Raw genomic sequence first — 22,646 nt, 5'->3', positions numbered from 1 at the left:
AGGAAATCGTCGCAAGAGCAAAAAAAAAAAAAAAAGAAAAGAAAAGAAAAGACAAGAAAAAACCTCTTTTAAACCATTTTTAAAGCATGGGAAAAGGAAAAAAACCAAGGGGAGTCAAGAAAGAAAGAAACCGTTTAGTCGACCTCCTCGACGGTAGGACCGTCGTCACCGCCACTGTGAGCACCGCTAGCTCCGGCACCAGGGAAACCGCCCGGTCCACCAGCGCCAGGGAATCCGGCACCTGGTGCACCGCCCTCGCCTCCGGCGCCGTAGAATTTCATCATGATTGGGTTGGCAACACTATTTTAACTCATTAGTATATGTTTTTTGTGTCTATGCAGGAGGCAAGGATGGAAAATAGGAGATGCATACCTTTCAAGCTCCTTCTGCTGCGCCTCAAACTCCTCCTTGGTAGCAGTCTGGTTCTCATCGAGCCAAGAGACAGTCTTGTCGATTTCGGTCTTCAGCTTCTCCTTGTCGGAGGCGTCGAGCTTCTCATCGACCTTCGAGTCGCTGATGGTGTTCCGGAGGGAATAGGCGTAGCTTTCTAGACCGTTCTTGGCGGAGATGCGGGAAGCCTCAGCTTCGTCTTCAGCCTTGTACTTCTCGGCCTCGGCAAGCATGCGCTCGATCTCCTCCTTGGAGAGACGGCCCTTGTCATTTGTGATGACGATCTTGTTGGTCTTTCCAGTTCCCTTTTCGAGAGCGGAGACGTTCATGATACCGTTCGCGTCGACGTCAAAGGTGACTTCGATTTGAGGAACGCCACGGGGCGCGGGGGGGATACCGGTTAGCTCGAACTTGCCGAGGAGGTTGTTATCCTTGGTGCGGGCACGTTCACCCTCAAAGACCTGGATGAGCACGCCTGGCTGGTTGTCGGCAAAGGTGGAGAACGTCTCAGACTTCTTGGTGGGGATAGTGGTGTTTCTCTTGATGAGTGGGGTCATGACGCCACCCGCAGTCTCGATACCGACAGACAGAGGAGCGACGTCAAGGAGAAGGATTTCATTGGTAGACTTGGACGTCGTGTCGCCAGACAAGATGGCGGCCTGGACGGCGGCACCATATGCAACAGCCTCGTCGGGGTTGATGGACTTGTTTGGCTCCTTGCCGTTGAAGAAGTCGGATACAAGCTTCTGGATGCGGGGGATACGGGTGGATCCACCCACAAGGACTATCTCATGGACGCTAGATTTATCGATCTTTGCATCGCGGAGCACGCGCTCAACAGGGTCCATGGTGGAGCGGAAGAGGTCCTGGCAAAGCTCCTCGAAACGAGCACGAGTGATGGAGGTATAGAAATCAATGCCCTCGTATAGGGAGTCGATTTCGATGGATGTCTGTGCGGCAGAGGAGAGGGTGCGCTTGGCACGTTCGCAGGCAGTGCGGAGACGGCGGAGGGCACGAGCATTTGAAGATAGATCCTTCTTGTGCTTGCGCTTGAATTCATTGACAAAGTGGTTCACGAGGCGGTTATCGAAATCCTCACCACCAAGATGGGTGTCACCAGCAGTGGACTTGACTTCGAAGATGCCCTCTTCGATAGTGAGGAGGGAGACATCAAAGGTACCACCACCCAAGTCGAAGATGAGAACGTTGCGTTCACCCTCGGCCTTCTTGTCAAGACCATAGGCAATGGCGGCAGCAGTGGGTTCGTTGATAATCCGAAGGACATTCAGGCCAGCGATGAGACCAGCATCCTTGGTAGCTTGACGCTGGGAATCGTTGAAATAGGCGGGGACAGTAACGACGGCGTTGTTAACAGTGCCTCCAAGGTAGGACTCGGCAGTTTCTCTCATCTTCGTCAGGACCATGGAGGAGATTTCCTCCGGGGTGAACTGCTTCTCTTCGCCCTTGAACTCAACGGAGATGACTGGCTTTCCCGCCTTGTCAATGACCTTGAAGGGGAAGTGCTTCATGTCGGATTGGACCTCAGGATCGGCGAATTTGCGGCCAATGAGACGCTTGGCGTCAAAGACTGTGTTGGAGGGGTTCATGGCGACTTGATTTTTGGCGGCATCCCCGATCAGACGCTCGGTGTCTGTGAAGGCAACGAACGAGGGTGTGGTCCGGTTACCCTGGTCGTTGGCAATGATTTCAATTCTGTCATCCCGGAAGATACCCACGCACGAGTACGTGGTCCCGAGATCGATACCTGCATTGAGAGAGAGATAATGTCAGTAATGGAGCGATGCAGGGGGTAGTGGGGTAGCAACAGCCACGTTCAGGGCAAACAAAGGCAAGCTCAGAGGAGGATGTTGGAACTTACCGATAGCTGGAGCCATTTTGAAGTATTAAAAACGTAAGAGTCAAAGGAAAAGGGCGAATATGGAGTCTTATTTGGGAATCTTGTCGTGGGAGGTATATAGCGCAGATGAGTATGATACAATAGAGGGTGGAAGGGACGAGTGTTGTAGATGGGAGGATGAAGTATGCTTCAAATCCTGTGGTTGAAGAACGAAGAGAAGAGGAAGAAGAGAAGAGGAGAAAAGAGGAGAAAGCTACTTGAAGATAAAAGAAAACAAGACAGAGGGGGGTGGTTGTTGTGTGGGTCAAAATTGGTTATATGTGATGCAGGCGGTGGGTGGTTTTTGGCGCCAGAAGCTTCTAGCAACCCTCAGCGGGTTCGATGGCTGTCCACCGCTTTCCACCGCTATCAACACACAACAACTACAACTACAACTACAACTACAACAACACCGGATTACGACTACGAGCGACGACGACGACGACGACGATGACAATAGGCTATTCAAGGGGCATGTGTATGGGGGTAAGATCCCTCAATTCTTGCAATGGGTGATTCTATTCCTACTCCGTGCTGGAATCTCGCCATGAGAATGTTGCTGGGTTATCCAACACAACACCGCAAGTTCTCGTAGTTTCGATGCGGTTGATGGCGACGATTGGCGCGGCCGCCCAAGAGAGGATATGACGTAATCAGGGTGGGATGATGTCTCTTCCGCTTCCACCATCTCCCAACCTACCGGAAAGAAGACAAACTCTACAACCCAGAGAGTATCACTCTTCTTCTTCCCCCCGGGCTGTGGCAAAATATACCCTCCAAGGGCTCAGAAGGGTTCTAGCGAGATTAAGGCAATATTACGGTGAGGCAGGACAAGCATCTCAGGGAAACCATCCCGGGGCAATCTGAACGATCTAGATGACCGCTCCGATTAATTTTATTTTATTTTATTTTATTTTATTTATTTATTTATTTTTTTGCGTTATTTTGTAGGTTGCTGTATCTAAGATGGTTATACCTAGCAAGGGACATGAAATTTTCAACAACTTAGTACAGACACCATTTCGCTGTATATATACATGAGTGGAAATGAATACCTTGAAGACCAAATTTGTGGTTTTTATCAATCCCTGTCATCTGGAAATCAGATTAGAAGGGGTTGATATCAAATTATTTTGCGATATTGAGGTCCCTAGTGTGGTAACTATATAAGAATGGCTTTCATAGATGTTCACCACCCCGTCGCAGTCACCTATATTGTTTGAATCAGGAGAATATTTTGAGAAAATGCATTCTTGAAATACAGATTATTTTTACGGGATTTTTTTTTTTTTTTGAGTTGCGCCTCAAGCTCTTCAATTAAGGCAATTACCTGATATGTACGTATTGGAGAGAAAAAAAAAATATTGGCCATAGGTCCCAGAGAACGCGAGTCCAAGAAGCCATAGTCATTCAAGCGATGCCGATAGATATCTATAATTGGTGGCTAGCAAATAGACTGCTCAATGAAGCACTATCTATTAATCCATTCGGACATTCTTTGTCGAACGAGGTCTAAATGAAATTGCTATCACAGTCATCTTGCTCTCGACTACATACGCACAGCACGCCTCCGTAAATCGTTACGTATCGTTGATGTTGCTGGCCAACCACTAACTAACTAACTAGCAGACCTTCCCGAAGAGAGGGCTTCGAGAGTCATCTGACTTGTGCGAAACCCCCTTAGCGTGAGAGCGTCGCGACTCTTGCGCCTAACGATTCCAATGCTTGAGCTGGGTGACTTTCCCCCCTCTATGTATAATCATTAATCACTGGAGCTTCAACAAACAACAAACAACGAACGTCAAAACCATCACCCTGACCAAAGACTCTTTTACCACTCCTCCTACAAGACAGGCCATCTGCTCTACTACTTCCTTCCTCCATTGCTTCTTGAAGATCAATTTTCATACCTCATACCCCTTTCCTCTCCTAAATACCATACTATCCCGCACATAATGGGCGACAGAGCTACTGCAGTTGGTGACAGCGAAAGTGGTCGGGGCAAGGGCAAGGACAAAGCCGTCGCTGATAAGCCAGCTGACGATCTGAGCATGGGCGAGGAAGAGGAGAGCTCTTCTGATGAAAGCGTCGCTGAGGATGTGGTATGTATTTACCTTGGTGCTTGAACCCCAGAAACAAACAAACAAACCAAAAATAAAAAATAAAAAATAAAAATAATATATATATATATATATATATATATACAAACACAGAACAAGAACCCCACACCGTCTTCCCATTGCCAGCACACTGAGTTTGCATAAAATACGAATTCATTATGTGTAGTCATTATGGAGAAATTTCACTAACAATCTTCTTGTTTGCACCCATAGACCGCAGATGGTAAGAATCTGATCAAACCCCACCACACCCCCCCCCCCTTCTTTCAAACAAATTTACCCCACCTAGTATATAACCATAGCCTCCTGCAGTCTTCGTCCTTAGAAGAAACATATCCCATCGCTTCCTACATGTTCTTCATCACAACCATTGCGCCCCACTTTACCTTCTACAGCCTTCCCCAACAAAACTAACACTCTCTGCAAAAACAACCAGAAGAAGAAGACGACGTCCAGAATGACCTTGAGCCAATCTCCACCTCCAACATTATCAGCGGCGGACGGCGAACCCGCGGCAAGACAATCGATTTTGCTGAGGCTGCTAGAAAGGCCCACGAAGCGGGCGTGCAGATTGACGAGGACGACGATGATGACGATGACGATTTCGAGGCGAAGGATGACGAAACTAATGGCAATGATGCAGATGACTTGATGAAGGATTGAGCGTGTTGGGAAAAATGCAAAATAATTTGTGGAGAGTGAGGGTTGAAGAGAATGGATTGGAGGTGAATCTGTTGAGAGATACAAAATGCCCTTTTTTTCCACCCCCCCCCGCAACTACGAATGACGAAATGATAAGAATACAGCCAGCCGTCCAATGAGATCTTTTTTTTTGTTTGGTGTTCATTTCGTGTTTTCTTACGCTCTTCTAGATCCTTGACCTTTCACACAATCATCTTTACTTTCTCAATCTGGTTGATTAGAGGTGATTTTCAAAGCCCGCTTGGAATATCGCGTATCACATATGCAATCCGGGGAATCAACAGCAAGGGAAGAAGAGAGGCTAAAAAGAAAATTGATCATGGGATTTCATCGTGTTTGGGGAATGTGACTCTCCGTCTCTTTTCGTTTTGTTTACTTTTTTCTTGGTGTGTGTTTTTCGCCCTTGTGGCAAGATAAAAAGCAGGGAGAAAGCGGACTGAGAAAGAGGTATGATTATATTGCATATAGACTCTTGCAAAAACTCCGAAATAAAATCCTACTTGGGAAGAAGTAACTTCAAGCATTTCTTTACTGGCTAGAGGATCAAAAGTAGTACGGAGTAACTCCGTGAAGGAACCCGGAGACGACAACAATTGAGAAATACGTTCAGAACCCAGCAGATTGAAAATCCTGCGCCTGCTTTGCATAGGGATCTACGTCTCAACCATCATCCCTACATCCTCTTCATCCTCTACATCCACATCCTCTCCATTCCCTTCACTTCCCTCTGTTGTTCGTACAGCGCGCTCTTTAACTATTTGGGAGTGGTGCAGGATGACTAAGCCTGAACCCATTCAACTCTTCAACTGTGGCACCAAAAGAGTTGACGCTGCTGGCCAGATGTTGTCAACATCTCAACATCTCAACTTCTGCTCCTCTAATCCTCATACGTGTTATAATGTCTACTTCCTGCGATCTATGCTGACATCCCAATAATGGCTTCGAGGTATGTCTACGTCTATCCAACAGGGAGAATCCCATTCCTGGCTTTTGTGCACTTTCCCATGTTTTTTTTTTTTTCTTCTCCGTAACACATCGTACAGGTTCACACATTCCTCGCTCCACCAGCGCGATCCTCGAGCCTCCTCGAGCCTCTTTGATTCATACGGCGGCAGCGACAGCGAGAGAAACCGCCCACAACCTGGTCGGTCGCCGGGGAAGATTGGCGGATATGGCTTTTCGGGATCTCCAAACGGACATGTAGACAGAGAGACTGCGTCGTATCGGGTCGCAACGCCGAACTCGAGGTATGTTGAGCATTTCCGTCTAGCACTGTCCAACTTCTCGTGCTTGTCGAACAGAAATGATAGCTGCATGTCCCATCCATGATGCTGGAAAGAATTTACGAAGAAAATACACAATCGGACGAATGGAACTGATTGCTCTTAGGGGCCAATATTCCGATGCAGTTCTTGACTCCCTCGAATCACAAAACGAGACGGAGCTCGAAGGCATGTCCGCGAAAGTGAAGATGCTGAAAGACGTATGCAGCAAACCTGTGTTACCCCTGTTATTAATATTCAGTTATTCCCTCTGTGAACCAACCCCTCTCCGATTTCCGCTCCTCCTAACCTGGCGAAAAATTGCAGATAACAATAGCCATAGGCGACGAAATCCGTGACTCCTCCGCCCTCGCTGAAAAAATGAACGATACCTTTGACAACACTCGAATACGGCTTCGCGGAACTATGAACCGGATGCTTATCATGGCTCAGAAGACTGGCGTTGGCTGGAAAGCCTGGCTGGGCTTCTTCTGCGCTGTATTCTTGCTCTTCACCTATGTGTGGCTGTTTTGAGCAAGTCCCTGAAATATTTAGTTGGTCCCGGGGGGACTGGTCCTGGACCTATACGCTATGACACGGAACGAATCGAAACGAACTCGGAAGTGGAAGAGAGAGGAAGAGGATATGAGATGGGAAACCAGGATAATTAAACCCTATTCGGCTTCTCCAACACAGTGCAGGTGGGACCTTATCATCTACGACCAAAATTTTTCGAAAACCAATGCCCGTTTCGTCGATTTTTGTTACCCCATACGAATACGGCATCCTATCCTCGAGGCCGTGCTACCGTGAACCTCGATCCCCATGCTATATGATGACGCTATAATATTTATACGTGTACCCTTTTGTGACTATTCCCGCCTTCGTGTCCTCGTCGGCTGTTGTACATTTCAGCACCATCGCATATATGGAGTTCTTGTTGTTGTTTCCGGATTCGACCCAATAATGAAGAAGGGGGAAAATAGCTGGATTAGACACATTTCACACCTTTTCTTTCAATGAATATACGCAAAACCGGTACTTCTGGTAATTCTATTAAGAACATGGGCGGCGCGCTGCAAAGGCTTTTCGGAACTGTGTTTTTTACCACAACCTTTTTTTTTTTTTTAACGTCTTTCCCGAGGTTTCATCATTATTTTACTGTTCATGATTAGTTCACCTCTCTCTTTTTCTCAATTATTATTGTACTGCACGATCCATCATTGCTGCGAGACTCGACTCTCTTTTTCTGTCTAGTCTTCTGGTTTACTATAACCACGCATCCGATAATAATGTCCTGCATCATTCCGTTCTCTGTGGCTTTCATAGACAATTTGAATGGTAATTAGTGCAAGCTTCATCTCTCCCGAGTTGGTGATAACTTTATATCGTTAGGAACTGATATCTATTGGGGAGTGGTGGGTAGCTCTAAATGAGATTATTGCTTTTAAAAGGTTCTTTCTCTCTCCCTATTTAGGTATCTGGGCCAAAGCGGTTGTGGTCTCTCCCCCCTTTAAACATGGCACTGTCTTTGCCGATGGGTGATTGCTTATCGGTTTTGTGACTCGATCTCATCCTTTTGTAATTATTTGAGCCAGCTCCCTTTTATGCTCTCTTGTCTATGTAATAGAGCGGAAATACATAAGCTTTTCACGATAGTGGACTCTAAATACTGGATCCAAGCATGGTAGTGGAGATTGAAATAAAAGATTCAGCATGCATCATGTATACCATATAGAAATAATTATCTCCCTACAGTTAACTCCATCTCACCAAGTGAATAGCTTACAAAGATAACAACACTGGATTAACGAGACTGCCGCATGAATAACGCCTTGCTGCATTTCAAACAAAGCAGTTCTAGGTAGGTGGCAGATAACAAACCATCATCATCATCATCATCATCATCATCATCAAAAACGACAAAGAAAAGAAAGAAAGAAAATTTCCAGGGGTTGAAGACGAAGAGCGGAATCTACGAATCAAGATTCTCAGAAGGGGCAGCCATCGCAGACCGCCTTCTCGGTCGCCTCCGCTGATTGCGCAAGTTCATGTTTTCCGTTGTAACAGAGCCAACCGGACTCCCATCCTCGCCCCCGCCCCATCTTCGCAAGAAGGAGCTTCCAGCATCAGTATCCAGGTGCACGGGGGACTGCGGTGGGAGACGCGGTAAGGGGGGAGCAATAATGGCGGAACTGCTTGAGTGGAAATTGTGCGCGGGGTAAGCGTGGGGATTATTATCTATTTCCATATCTGCGTCGACGTATGGATCTGCTTCGTCGCTATCGTCCTCCTCGTCGTCGTCGTCATCAACTTCATCATCATCTTCTTCTTCTCCTACGTCGCCGTCAGTATCAGTGTGCTCCCACTCCTGATGCTGGCCGATGCCATCCCCCCCTGCGCTGGGGATGTCCGCGTCGAGATCGCGCTCCATCACACTTGGCTCCTCTCCCGAACCCGCCGCAGACATAGGAGCAGAGGGCATATCCTCGTCAAGATCAGGCTCCGGTTCCGGCCCAAGCTGGTTGTCGAAAAAGTCATCCTCATCATCATCCTCATCCTCGTCCTCATCGCCATCGCTCTCGTCGTCACCATCACCCATCCCAAACCCATCCGGCACATCATCATCCAAATCCCTCTCCATCAACCCCCCGTCCTCATCATCCTCCAACCCCTCCTCCCCTTCCTCCATCAGCCCCCCCAAACCCCCACCCCCATCCGCATCAGGAATCTCATCATCCAAATCCCTCCCCAACAGCTCCCCGCCCATCCCCGTCCCATCACCCGTCGTCGTCCCTTCAACAGTCCCCATCCCCCCTCCAATCCCCCCAAACTCCAAGCCCAACTCCCCACCCAACCCCTCTACCGCCGCCGCAGCCCCTTCCTCCCTCTCCGCCTCCTCCTCCCGCACCCCCAGCATCGTCTTCGAGCAGCCCGCCGGCTTAATCCACGAAAACCCAAAGGCGGCAATGTTCTGTTTGCGAATGCGCAGCGCGTGTTCTTCCAGGAGCAATGTGGCTAGGGAATCTGATGATTGTGAAGCGGCTGCTGCTGCTGCTGCGGCGGCGGCGGCCATTGCAGATCCACCGGACCGTGCGGGTTGCTGCTGGGCCTGTCGGCGCCGGCTTTGGGAGCCATGTTGCTGGTTGCTGGAATTGTTGGTGGTTCGGTTTGGTTGGGATGGGGTATACCAGAGGGCGTGGGACTGGGTGATGATCATAAGAACTTTATTAGAATATCTGGGACACTTGGTTACTTGAAGGAGGATGTAAACTTATTGAAGGGTTCTTACATCACGAGGTTCTAGTTGAGGGAGCGAGGAGAGCATTTTTTTTTATTTTACATTACTTTTTGCGTCTTTCTTTTGTTTACCTTCTTTCAGTAATGTTCATCTCTTTCTTCACTTTCTCCCTCCTGAGGTCAGATTTCAATTCCCATTGAATGGCAGAATTTCAAATAGTCCGAGTAATCGTATATCGCGAAAAAGGTATAAATTTTGGTGGTACGGTTCATTAGGCGCATTATCACATTTTCTCATCAAGGGAGCTTGTTGTAGCGTCGGGTCGATGCAAAACGATGAGGTTCAAGTTCCGTTGGTCCTTTACTCTATCACGTGACACATCCGTTCCCAGTGCAGTGGCTGAAGGTTGTGAACAAGTGAAGCATATTTGAGGTTGGAGCATGAAATAGTATTGTTCGAAGAACAGGAAGAGAGCATGTAGCTTCTTGAGAAATTCCTGTTGAAAGAATAACTAGTTGCGGGTAATATTTGAATGCATCAGAATTTAAAGTTGGTATGCAAAACTCCATGAATGAATGCCCTCCGAGGAAAAAGCAGTAACTGGACCAAACATGCCACGATAGCGATAGCCGCAACGGGAGAGGTGGGATTATTGTTAAAGGCCTCAGCTGCCCGTCGCTGATCATTGCATTCTAGCGTGTTGGTGCTGGTGCCTGGGGAGAGGATTAATTCCTCGAGAGTTCCTATATTTTCGGTGTTGGACGTGTCTGTGGGTTGGCCTGTGATGATGAGGGCTTGCAGGGACATGGAGATAGGACGTGGCAAATGCATTATGGCTGATAGAGGGCTGCTATGGCCGCTACACTTTGACAATTGAAGGTGGCTACAACGGCGTATCTTAGTATGGAATGTGTGGAATCGTCATGTCACGCTACATCAAATCCGACCCCTTACCATTCCCTTGACGATTAAAGAAAAATTAGGAGACTTGCATCAGAGGAAGAAGATATAGAGTGAAATAGAAATATCAGAAAATCGATGTAGAAATAATTATTTCATGAAAGTGGAAATATCCCATGTTTCAAGGGACTCTTCAAAGGTGTGCGGCGGGATCATCATAGACCCTACACAGGGCTTCAATCAAATCACAGAGCTAGGGAGGCAGTTATCTGCTCGAGAGCAACCGCATTGCCAAACCCCACGGCTCGGTTATTGTCTTCATAAAGCTGTAATGGAGGCGCAACTCACGATATATTCTGACGATGGATCGATCCACATCCACTCTTGTAGAAAGGGTCACAACTCTCGCATCCCAGGCAGTTGGGGGGAACTTCCTCCACTGCACAGCCTCCAGTTCCATAAAACCAAACAAGCAAAGCGTGTCCAAGGAAGTGTTGAATCAAGTGAGCTGCCCCCGGCGGTCAAAGCAGCAAACTCCACAGCGCGCTGCAGTCGGCAAACAGAGACACACCCACACTGGACATGAGCCTGCTTCAACCGCTAGTTTTACTGTTAGTGAGTTAGTTATAACTAATTAGTTGGTTTAACTAACTAGTGCCCCGCGCACCCACACCTGATGTGTGTGCGCCACAGTGTAACAATAAAAACAGTGTAACAATAAAAATATCAACTTCTTCATTAATCAATCTTCAAATATTAATATATCACCACCACCATGACCAATAAGATAGATGATCTTGAAAAATGTATTCAGAGTGTCATTGAAGTCTATAATGATAATTGAAAACAGAAAATCCTACCTCTGGTATGCAAATTCAACATTTCTTATCAACATCTTTGAGTAAAAATCAATGAAAAAAAAACATGCAATGCAAAAACTGCACTGATCAAAAAGCTTAGCAAGAGTCAGAAGAACATGTTAAAAGAGTGAATTGCTCATATGAACAGAAATAATTGTCTGTCAACTGCAGAGTAGATTCAAGATAACATGAATCTCATTCTTAAACATCATTATATTAATTCTTCAATCTTCTCATCTGTGATCAGCAAGATGTGGACCTATCAATGTATACAAAGCTTGAATAAGTATAAAAGAATTAAGCAAAAGACAATGAATTCAAAAAGAATTGCTGTTGAGAATATTAGCTACATCAAGATGTGATTTGACTGTTTAAAAATCTTACTTCAAAAGTATATATTTCAAACTTGCAATATCTACAACTTCAATAAAATTGACTTTCAAGAGGGTCAAGAACATGGTAAATAAGTTATTACTGCTTTTAAAGACTTTAATTCAGTTTTAACTTCATCATATTCTTGAGAATTGATCACTGTGATTGAGTATGTTTCAGCAGATGATGAGATATTGAATCTCTTCATCATCATGAAATTCAAAACTCAACTTGAAAATTGATATACACAAAGCAACCTACCAGATGAATATACAATTGTGATATCAGATACTGGCTATATTAATGATGAGATTGACTTTGTATGAATTCAACACTTTAATAAGATTTTTAATAAATATTAGTAAAGCAGTTATTGATTACTGCTTTTTGATAATTATAGATTTTATCTCACTGAAGAATTTCTACAATACTGTAATCTTCACAAGATTATTCTATATGAATTTTCTTTACATTTAACTTATATATTGCAATTTTTAGACAGTATATTTTTTCAGCAGTATAAGCACTATTATTCAAAGACAGTTAATCAAACTGTGCAATATGAATATAAGCAGTATGAAAAACATCAATTTCTATAGAATCTAGTTGATGTCTGCAAAAAGACTTTTCAACCTTCTACTATTTGAGCTGACTTTGTAAATTATGACATTGTCTCATTCAATCTGCAATCTATACTGCTTAAGCTAGATTCAAAGATCTCTGACTACTCTGAGTTGCAAATATATGAAGAAGATTTTTTTTTCACTGCAATTAAACTATTCAAATACTGCTTCATCACAGCTATTTTTACTCAAAATAATTAAAAAACTACAATATCATATTTGAGTAACAAAGAAGATAATGCAAGATATGAAGAATATACTTAATTTTAAATCATCTTATTTGAGCAATTGATTAAACAAGATTTTTCAAGGCAGTTTTGTTCAGACAGAACTCAATGCTATAAGAGAGAGTGAGATTGAGAGTTATTATCTCACAATCAAATATCACAGCACTAAAAATACATATCAGCAGATTCAAGTAGGAGGTATACTCACTGTCAGAGATGTGAATAGAAAGATCACACAATGTAAAGAGGAGGAAGCAGAAAAAAAACATTATAAGAAAGTTAAATATATTAAGAGAGCTTTGAAGAAAAATGTCATGAATTCAACTCAACAAGAGATTAATGATATATATGAACATCTCATGAATAATACAGCTACTACAGATGATATAGATAAATTAATTATCATAGATTAGCAGTGTGGTGATGAGATATTAATTTTTGAAGTTCTAATTATCCATATTTTTATTGTTACACTGTTTTTATCATTACACTGTGGCACACCCACATCAGGTGTGGATGCGCGGAGGCACAATTAATAGTTAACGTAATCAACCACCCAACGCCCGTTTACACCCAACGCCAGCTCAAATCTTCACATTTTTCATTCATCTTTAACCACCCACAACATGCACCATGAAGCAGTTATACAAGCCGCGATTGATGATTTGAACGCGCAATCAACGCCTAATTACACTGAGACCGCTAAAAAAATATGGAATCAGCTGATATACATTGTCAAGGCGTTATAGAGGCGTTCAAATGTCAAGAAAGGAAGCAAGCTCTATCCACTGCAAAGCTCTCACTGATTCGCAAGAAAAACAGCTCCTTTTTCATATCAATTGATTGGCAGATCACGGTTTCCCTTGTACGCCCCAAATCCTTCATAATCTTGTTGTTGAGATTCTAAAAGCACCTATTGGAGTCAACTGGGTGGCTCAGTTCTGCGAGCGCCACAAGGATGTGATCAAGTCGCTCTACCTGCGAAATATCGACCAAAAACACAAGATTGCAGACAATTCTGCATACTTCAAGCATTATTTTGATCTTGTAATAGATTTCTTTCTTATACTGCTTTTTTAATTCTCATCTTGCTAATTTATCTTAATTTTTCAGCTGCAGGCAAAAATCACGAAATACAACCTTGAACCTGTGAATATCTACAACTTTGATGAGAAAGGATTCCTATTAGGATTCATTCACACCCTCAAATGCATTGTATTGATTAATTCGCTCAAATCAGGCCGTATGATAGGTGCCAGCCAGGATGGCAGTCGAGAATTCATAACACTACTTGCCTCAATTTGCGCAGATGAAACTTCGCTCCCACCTGCTCTCATATATCAAGGGGAATCAAGAGATATGCAAGATACTTGGCTCGAAGATTTTGATAGTGAAAAGGATCAGGCCTACTTCGCTGCTTCAGAAAATGGGTGGAGCAATGATGAATATGGGTTAACGTGGTTAAAGAAGATCTTTGAACCTCTTACTAAAAAGAAGGCAGGCCGCGGATATAGACTTCTTATATTGGATGGCCACTCATCCCATGTTAATATGGCATTCATCAATTACGCAGATCGGAATCGAATTCTACTCGCTGTCTTTCCTCCCCATTCTACACACCGATTACAGCCGCTAGATGTTGGGATATTTGGATCATTGGGTAAATCATATTCCAAACAACTGAATGAACGAATGAGAACTGGAATGGGATTCATACGCACTACAAAGAGGTCTTTTTGGCAGCTTTTTGACACTGTGTGGAAGGAGGCAGTTACATCTTCAAATATTGAAGCTGCATCTGCTGCTACTGGCCTACATCCATTCAATCCGGGACACATTCTTAAAAAGCTTCAAATACGACCTTGCACCCCCCCTGACGCAATATATCAACCAAGAACACCTACTTCTATTGTTGGCCTGTGGAAATTGGTGAAGCAAGTCAAGCAACAGCAGCATCAAATATCTAATGATCTCAACCGGGTGATCCGTGCAGGGGAAAATCTTGCTCTTGATAAAGAGGTTCTTTTAATATAGAATCGGCAGCTTCAAAAAGCTCTGAATCAAGAGAGGAGATGTCGCAAGCGTGGCAGGGCAATGGAGTTGCTAGATCCCTTGAATCCATCATTGGCGCAGTTCTTCTCGCTGGCAAAGGTGCAGAGCATCCGCGAGAATTTGGCGGCCTCAGAGGTTGCCAAAAAGGATGAGCAAGCTCGTAAGGAGGATGCAAAGCTGCAACGCACTATTCTTAAGGAACAGAAGGAGGCAGATATCATCCAGCAGAGGATGGAGCGGGAGGCAGCTCGCCAGGCCACAAAACAACAAAAGGAAATGGATAAGGCCGCAAGAGCTGCTCAACGGCAGATTGACAAGGAGCTTAGAGATGAGAAAAAGGCTCAGGAGCAAAAAGAAAAGGAAGAAGAACGAGCTGCCGTACGGCTACAATCACGATTGAATAAGAAGATGATTGAAGAATTCAAAAATTACCTTACTAATCGGGAAAGCAGACCCTTGATTTCGTAAAGAGTGGCTAAATCGCGTTTTCAGAGCCCTGTCAGAGTGCCCACGGATCCACTGCCAGAGGGATATGACGGTATTGCAATCTCTACTGGTTTAATGACTGCTTGCTCGCTGAATCTGCCTCCACCCAAGATTTCATGTTTTGGGCGAGTTATTAAGCCAAACAAATGTTTACTGAATTAGCTATATATTTTTATATGTAATTTTCTATATATATTTTCATCCTATAATATATCATCTTAAAATCTAATTGCGTTGTTGAAATAACGTTGAAAATATTTCATCATAGTGATGGCGAAATGGCGGGCGTTGGGTGTAAACGGGCGTTGGGTGGTGGATTACGTTAACTAAGCTAGCCAGTCTATATTTCGACCAGACCCTTTTTCAACCACTCTATTCAAACCTAACTCACCATCTTTATCACATGTTTTCTCAACCACATTATTAAAATGAAGTCTAATAATGAAGCTGCTATAGCTGCTGCTATAGAGAATTTAAAAAATGATGTTTTTTAATCAGAACAAGCTGCTGCTAAAGCACATAACATCTCATGAAGCATATTGAAGAGCAGAAAAAATGATTTCATTCAACAAGCAATTGCTCATCAACATCAACAAAAGTTGACTTCAGAGCAAAAGATCTTTCTAGTTCAATGAATAAAAAAGCAAGATTCACAAGGATTCTCACTCTCTCATGTATGTGTACAAGAAATGATGACTCAAATTCTATGAATGAATTGAGATCCTATTCAGCTAGATAAGAATTGAATAAGAAAGTTTTTAAAACAAAATTCTATAATAAGATCTGTGATTGATCAAAGAATTGAGTCTCAAAGAATAGAGAATACTTAGCAGAAAATACTTTAGCAGTTTTATAACTACTTTTCTGAGATACAACAGACTCATGACATAGTCAATGAAAATATATGAAATATGAATGAGCATGATATTGCTTTAGAAGTATGTACAAATACAAGAGTACTTGCTGAGCAAAGAAAAGATAAAATCCATATTAAATCTCTCTTTAATTGTGAGTTAATTTCAATTCTTAAAGCTATTAGTGCTGATGAGCACTATATAGACTCTCTAGTCATTTTCAAGATTAAAATACACAATTTAACTGATTTGAAAATGTGAATATACTCAATTGAATCTATATAACATCAGATAATAGATGGACATTGAATAATATATGTCTCAACTGGTTATGTATGATTTTTCTACCTCAAATGTTTAAGAAAGGTCAGCATAGATTATTAGTGCTGGATGATCACAGCAGTCATGTCATTATCAAATTTCTACAGAAATATCATATAAATTTGATTTATTTAGTGTTTCTACCTGCTCATATATCTCATGTTCTTCAGTCATTGAATCTTGAAATGTTTTCACTTATAAAGAGCTTCTATAGAGCTGAGATCATTGTGTTAAGCTATCTGAATGATAAAGCTTCTGTGAAGAAAAGAAGATTCATACAAGCCTATGAACAAGTATGTTCAAAGGCCTTAGGATCTTATAATATACATGGATGGTGGATAGCAGCTGGTCTAGTGCCATTTAATCCTTCCAAGGGATTAAATTTCTCTTAGATTTAAGATAAGAGTCAATTTAACCCTAGGCCAGTGACATCTACAACCTCTCTATCTTCTGAACTGCAAGATCCCTTGCCTACAACCCTTTGAGATCCTAGGCATATATATAAGGCTCTGCAGCAGTTGAATAAGAAGAGAATTTTTACAAGAAAGCAGCAGGTTTTTCTTTGCAAAGCTAGCAAGATGATTGATGAGTTGAATGCTCTACAAGCTGCTAGTCAGTCTACAATTTTTAAACTCTCTAATCAAGTAGAGACCCTACAGCAGTCAAAAACCAAAAAGAAGGTGAAAGTTGATCCAAATACCCAGTTTATCAATATAGAAAGGATTAAGAAGGCTCAAGAGAAAGCTGCTGCTCTAGAGGCTAGGAAACAACTACAGAAGCCAGAAATTGAGGCTAAAAAAGCAGCAGCAGCAGCAGCAGCTTTAGCAGCAGGTCTGGAAGCCTACATATTTGAATGACAATTAGATTGAATTTATAGTTAAATATTTACACAAATAGAAAGAGTGGTTACTTTGGATGGAGTGGTCGAAAAAGGGGTCTGGTCGAAATATAGACCGGCTAGCTTAATAGTTAATAAGTTTAACTTAGTTATAGTTTGTTAGGGGTGGATTACTTAATAGCCAACTACCGGCTCTAGTCCGGATACAGCCTAGCGCTCTTTGGAGCCAACAAATTAAAAATAATAAAAGAAATTTTTTTTTTTTAAAAAAAAAAAAAAAAAAAGGCTCAAAGACGAACAGCGAAAATAATATTGGGAGCTTGGGAGACATGTAAATAAACGGACATCCCCATATTCATTGGCACTGTTTCTTCTCTGTTTCTTCTATCTCTGTGATTTCGCTTCATTCCCCTGCCGCGTACTTCTCTCTCTATCGCTCTTTTTTTCACCTCTCTCAAATCCCGTCCTTTTGCTTCTGCGGCCAGCTTCACCAATTTGCGAATATCTCATATCATGTCTCCTCCTGCTCTTGTCGCTCCTGGCGCAGGTTCTGCCGCAAAGGATGTGAAGAGAGAGTCCGGGATTGCTCGACTTCTCGGGTCGGGTACGTTGGCATTCTCACCCGTTTCTCGGAGAGCAGAGAAGATAATGGCCGATTTTCTAACACGGCTCTATAGGATGCTCGGGCATTGCTGAACTTCTTATCTTCCATCCCGTATGGTCCTTCGCACACCTTTCAACTACTTCTAACCAACCCCAAAACTAAGGCCTCCTCCTTCACACTAGGTTGATACCACCTCAAAACGTCTAATGAGTCATCATGGAAAGGTCAGTTGATCGGACGCGGATGCGGATGCGGGGATGCCCTTCGTTGATTTGTTCACTGTAACTTACATGTTTCAAAGATCACCAATGTTTCGCAATTGAGCACAGTCATTTTCAAGGACTTTGCCTCTGCCTCCGCCGCATCGAAATTTACCTCCCTCTTCCCGGGTCTAGGATATGCAGCTGGATACAAAGTTTGCCTCTCTGGTGATCTCCCCTCTGGGTTTCGCATTGCGCACTAATGAATCCGTGGTTTCTAGGTCTTGCAACGGATATACAAGTATGGTGGACAGCCATTTGTCCGGGATTATCTGGCGAAGCACCATGGCTCTTCGTTCGACAATGCATTTGGCAAGGGCACGGGAAAGGCAATCATGCATGCCACAGCTGGAAGGTAAGGGGATTGAATTCAAGACCAACGTCGATTCATGAAAGAGAGAGGACAAGGATCACCAACTAAACCATTGTTTCTTTCCCGCCCTTTTGATTTTAGTTTGATCGGTATTGGAGAGATTATCCTTCTCCCTCTTGACGTCCTCAAGATCAAGCGCCAGACCAACCCCGAAGCATTCCGAGGCCGTGGTCTCCTCAAGATTATCAAAGACGAGGGCATGGGTCTTTACCGCGGCGCAGGGTGGACCGCAGCGCGAAATGCACCAGGTTCCTTTGCAGTATGTCAAACTCACCTCAATCCACGCATGTGATACAAACACCCCCCCCCCCCTTTCAACCCCCAGAATTGGATCTAATAACGCACATTTCATATAGCTCTTCGGCGGCTCCGCTTTTACCAAAGAATACCTTTTCAACCTAAAAGATTACAACTCCGCCACGTGGCTTCAGAACTTTGTATCGTCGATTGCTGGCGCGAGCGCCTCGCTGATCGTCTCCGCTCCACTGGATGTCATTAAGACACGGATTCAGAACCGAAACTTCGAGAATCCGGAGTCTGGCTTCCGTATCGTAAGCAGCATGATCAAGAATGAGGGCCTGACTAGTTTCTTCAAGGGACTGACGCCTAAGCTCCTCATGACGGGGCCAAAGCTTGTCTTTAGCTTCTGGCTTGCGCAAACGTTGATTCCGGCGTTTGGGAAGGTTGTGTAAGGTCCGGGGGCGAATTAATAGGACGAAATTTCCTTTGGTCCTGATTTTGTTTTATTCTTGCTGTTTATTCTTGCTTCTTTGTATCGTGCGCGACTTCACGACATGTTCAGTCTCGGCATTTGTTTTCCTCCTACATGCTTCTTGTCGTTTATTGCTATAGAGCGACAGTTTATGCTTGGGGTCTCTATGTAACGGGCGATTGTAATATACGGTTTCACCCTCCTCTTCGGCTTTTTCCTTCAACTTCTGCTCATTCCTCTATAGTCAATGGCCTTTCTATACAGGACAGGACGGATTTGCGATATAGGCGTTTAAATGGATATATGATTTCCTTGCACCACCATTGAATATATTACTACCCAAGGGATTCAGCGTCTGCTGTCGTCTCAGCCCCTATACAGACAGAAATCTGCTCAGCGAGAAAACGACTACCATATGCCCGGTCCATTTCTATCTGAGATATCTGGATAGATCCCTGGAAGATTATCAGATATCTCTTGCCCTTGCGCTGTGCAATGCAGACCGCACTTTGAATATTGCCAAGCGTTTCCGCCCAGGGCTCCGTCCAATCAACATCAACAACAGTAACCTCCAAACCCAACCGACAAACTCCCGACCCCTAACATACGTCCAGCAGCCCATTGTCCTACATCAATAATACAAGAAGGGAGTATAGAATAAAATAAAATAAAAGGAATATCCTCACCTCATCATGGCTGCCGCGGTTGTCTACCCACACCTCATTTCAAAGTGAGTAAATCAATCAATCAATCAATCAATCAATCAATCAATCAATCAATCAATCAATCAATCCTGCTCAAAAATCTTGCCCCCCGGCAACCTTCCCACCCAACCCAGGTAATATTGCATTACCATTTAATAACACAATCACGCATAGAATCGCCGACCCCCTCTTCGCAGTCATTATCGGCACCTCAGCAGCCTTTGTGCGCATCCGCCGCGAACATAGAGAGAAACACCCTGACCAGCCGGACGATGCGCGCTACCTGTTTAACCTTGGCACAACGAGGGTGAAGAGGTGGTGGGGTGGGTGGGCGGAGTAGATTTGGGGGGGAGCGTGTTGTGTGGATATTTGGGGAATTGGGAACTTGGAACTTGGGAACATGGGAACTTGGGAACTTGGGTGGAATGGGTTGCGATGTGTGACGTGCTGTGATGTAATGGGAGTTAAGATTGCGGGGGGTGGGGGGGTTGGACGAACCCACGAGATGGAATGGAGAAGGGAGAGCTCCAGGATCATGTCATGTCGCATATGTGTAGCGTGCTGTGTGCGCGGGGTGAATCCAGCAGCTGCTAGGAACCAGTCATCCAGCCACCCAGGGCTGAATTAGCTGGATCAGCCCAACCCCTCCCTCATGTCCGACTCGCGATATAGGACTCCGTCCGTCAGGCCGATTTGGCTGTCTCTTTCTCGTTGCTGTGGAATGCTGGCATATGTCATCGTTGCATCGTGGACGTGAACTGCCATTGCTTCAAACCGTTATCGCATTATTCATGAGGAGGTTTGGAGCGGGTGTTTGTATCATATTGGGTGGAAGATGAGCGCAAGATATGGTTTACGGGGTTGGTGGTTACAATACTGTATATATATATATATATTTGCATCCATCTGGAGTTTGGGCTGTTGGGATGGGCTTGGATTTTCGCTGTCGGTTAGGAGTCGCGCATTTCAAGGGAATTACATCGTTCAATTGCTGTACGGGTGCATGGCTGTGGTTATTGTCGTTTGTGGAAAGGATTTGCGCTCACGGAATTATTATGGCAGAGGTGTAGACAGTCTGTTGGGCGTGACTATAGTGGGGATATCTTGAATATTCTTATAAATCTCTTGATCATCTTGAGACGCATATTTTGGCAACGAAGATATCCACTTCCACTTCTGAATATTTTCTTTTGGAATGTATAGTTAGTTATATACAGATGCTTAATAATGGATACCTGTCTGCCTGGATGATAAATCAAACCCACAACTCTTTATTATTTGAGAACATTAATAATAACGAGCTGAAAAGGATAAAATACAACCTGTAAATTCAGCTAACGATATTGCATTTTATCAATGCAGAGATATTTTTTTTCCTTCTTTTTTTCTCTTTTTCTTTGGGAGTGTGTGACTGTTGAATTAGGACACTGCCAAGTCCCCGTATCTGAGGCTAGCCGAGGGGAAGAAATGTGAGAGATGTAAGAGAAACTAGGCTGTATCAGGTGAATTGACACCTCTCTGGATTGACATCGATTCAACTCGATGGTCGTCTGGGCGGTGCACGGGAACCGGCAGTACATATGAATGCATCGTATTTGCGACAGCCGAAAGTACGCCACTGCATATTGTGTAGATGCCATTCAGAACCCAAGGGAATACCATCCAGTCAGAAAACAATCAAAGTTAAAAGTAGAAACAGGCATACTAAGTGAAAGACATATCACGCAGAACAAAAGAGAAAAAAGATAAAACAAGCAAAGAAAAGAAACCAATAACGAAACATGTTGTTTATATCCCAAGCAACAGTAGAAAACGCCCGTACATATAATGCTCCCAACCGAGATTCAGCCCCATAGTGTCATATTGCATCGTTGTCCTCGCCGGCTTCAACAAAATGACCCTCCCTTGAAAAGGCTGAAAGCATAAAAGCTGATATAAATAAAAGGAAAAGAGAGAGACTGCGTTAGAACAGGTTTTTGCACATATTTGGATTTAACATTCTCCAAATGTGTTCTCGCCAGAGTATCTGTATACGGAGAGATAAAAGATCAGTGGGATATTCATCAGGGATACCATGGTCACATGGGGCAACTTACGTGATGTATAGGAAACCATCCTCATCCTTGTGCTCTTCATAGATGCTGCTCATCAGAGCGGCTGTGGGAGGGAGAACCTCATCGACGAAGATGAAAATGGCCTTCTCGGGAGAAAGCTTGATGCGTTTGCGGATGACGTAGACAAACTGGCCGACGGTGAGATCTGCGGGGACGAGATACTTCTTCTTGTCGATGGTTGCGATATCGGATTTCTCGACTTTCTCACAGATAACCTGCTCACCGCCATATGGGATATATACATCAGCACAGGGATTTATACGATGCTGGTGGTCTTCATAGCATAGCAATAAGAAAGGTGAATGGAGTATTGGGCATGAGTGGTTGATAGAGGGATGGTTAAGGGAAGTGAGGGAATGATACCGGGATGCGGTCCGTATATTTCGCTCGAATGCGCTCGGCTTCCGCCTTGCGCTTCTCAAATGGATGCTCGTCCTTGAACTTGGAACGCATGATGGATATGGAAGTTGTAAACTGTACGTTGGATGGAATAGCGTAGGAAGGGGGATAGGGGGATATGGGGTTGATGCGGGGCTGTGGCTATGTCGTATTTATGGACGGGGTGGGTGGGATGATGGCGTTCAGATGTAGGGGGATATCATTTGAGAGGTTTGGTGACAGATTGGGAAGATGACGCTGGTTGAAATAGCAGCATGACTAAGCTGTTGGAAAGCGGTTGGGTTGAATTCAGCACATCCCCACGTGACTCATGACGCCTGTGGATCAATGCCTAG

General features: G+C 44.1%; 9 protein-coding genes across 9 annotated transcripts; 5 read left to right on the top strand and 4 right to left on the bottom strand.

Annotated features, from left to right (window-relative positions):
- Positions 1–134: 134 nt before the first annotated feature.
- On the bottom strand, positions 135–2,285 carry PADG_08118 (hsp72-like protein; the record flags this gene model as incomplete). Its single annotated transcript, XM_010765176.1, has 3 exons — positions 135–300; positions 373–2,155; positions 2,270–2,285. 3 exons carry the CDS (start codon positions 2,283–2,285, stop codon positions 135–137), a joined length of 1,965 nt encoding a protein of 654 aa, XP_010763478.1.
- Positions 2,286–2,571: 286 nt separating this feature from the next.
- On the top strand, positions 2,572–2,940 carry PADG_08117 (uncharacterized protein; the record flags this gene model as incomplete). Its single annotated transcript, XM_010765144.1, has 2 exons — positions 2,572–2,773; positions 2,840–2,940. 2 exons carry the CDS (start codon positions 2,572–2,574, stop codon positions 2,938–2,940), a joined length of 303 nt encoding a protein of 100 aa, XP_010763446.1.
- Positions 2,941–4,242: 1,302 nt separating this feature from the next.
- Positions 4,243–5,070, top strand: PADG_08116 (uncharacterized protein; the record flags this gene model as incomplete). The annotated part of the gene is made up of 3 exons (XM_010765143.1): positions 4,243–4,389; positions 4,621–4,630; positions 4,844–5,070. The coding sequence occupies 3 exons, from the start codon at positions 4,243–4,245 to the stop codon at positions 5,068–5,070; spliced, it is 384 nt and encodes a 127-aa protein (XP_010763445.1).
- Positions 5,071–6,044: 974 nt separating this feature from the next.
- PADG_08115 (uncharacterized protein) lies at positions 6,045–6,905 on the top strand (the record flags this gene model as incomplete). Its single annotated transcript, XM_010765175.1, has 4 exons — positions 6,045–6,055; positions 6,153–6,356; positions 6,499–6,592; positions 6,699–6,905. 4 exons carry the CDS (start codon positions 6,045–6,047, stop codon positions 6,903–6,905), a joined length of 516 nt encoding a protein of 171 aa, XP_010763477.1.
- A 1,441-nt stretch (positions 6,906–8,346) lies between these two features.
- Positions 8,347–9,699, bottom strand: PADG_12415 (uncharacterized protein; the record flags this gene model as incomplete). The annotated part of the gene is made up of 2 exons (XM_010765189.1): positions 8,347–9,576; positions 9,664–9,699. The coding sequence occupies 2 exons, from the start codon at positions 9,697–9,699 to the stop codon at positions 8,347–8,349; spliced, it is 1,266 nt and encodes a 421-aa protein (XP_010763491.1).
- Positions 9,700–9,895: 196 nt separating this feature from the next.
- On the bottom strand, positions 9,896–10,443 carry PADG_12414 (uncharacterized protein; the record flags this gene model as incomplete). Its single annotated transcript, XM_010765188.1, has 2 exons — positions 9,896–10,108; positions 10,219–10,443. 2 exons carry the CDS (start codon positions 10,441–10,443, stop codon positions 9,896–9,898), a joined length of 438 nt encoding a protein of 145 aa, XP_010763490.1.
- Positions 10,444–17,658: 7,215 nt separating this feature from the next.
- PADG_08111 (mitochondrial GTP/GDP carrier protein 1) lies at positions 17,659–19,074 on the top strand (the record flags this gene model as incomplete). Its single annotated transcript, XM_010765142.1, has 7 exons — positions 17,659–17,749; positions 17,823–17,860; positions 17,932–17,973; positions 18,051–18,164; positions 18,231–18,364; positions 18,464–18,641; positions 18,739–19,074. 7 exons carry the CDS (start codon positions 17,659–17,661, stop codon positions 19,072–19,074), a joined length of 933 nt encoding a protein of 310 aa, XP_010763444.1.
- Positions 19,075–19,786: 712 nt separating this feature from the next.
- PADG_12413 (uncharacterized protein) lies at positions 19,787–20,138 on the top strand (the record flags this gene model as incomplete). The annotated part of the gene is made up of 2 exons (XM_010765187.1): positions 19,787–19,824; positions 19,973–20,138. 2 exons carry the CDS (start codon positions 19,787–19,789, stop codon positions 20,136–20,138), a joined length of 204 nt encoding a protein of 67 aa, XP_010763489.1.
- Positions 20,139–21,790: 1,652 nt separating this feature from the next.
- On the bottom strand, positions 21,791–22,365 carry PADG_08109 (ubiquitin-like protein ATG8; the record flags this gene model as incomplete). The annotated part of the gene is made up of 3 exons (XM_010765174.1): positions 21,791–21,824; positions 21,895–22,127; positions 22,276–22,365. The coding sequence occupies 3 exons, from the start codon at positions 22,363–22,365 to the stop codon at positions 21,791–21,793; spliced, it is 357 nt and encodes a 118-aa protein (XP_010763476.1).
- Between the last annotated feature and the right edge of the window lie 281 nt (positions 22,366–22,646).

The sequence above is a fragment of the Paracoccidioides brasiliensis genome, assembly GCF_000150735.1.
Source record: "Paracoccidioides brasiliensis Pb18 unplaced genomic scaffold supercont2.14, whole genome shotgun sequence".
In the NCBI taxonomy this organism is placed as follows: domain Eukaryota; kingdom Fungi; phylum Ascomycota; class Eurotiomycetes; order Onygenales; family Ajellomycetaceae; genus Paracoccidioides; species Paracoccidioides brasiliensis.
The sequence above is the reverse complement of the archived record's forward strand: the minus strand, read 5'-3'. Positions and strand labels throughout refer to the sequence as shown.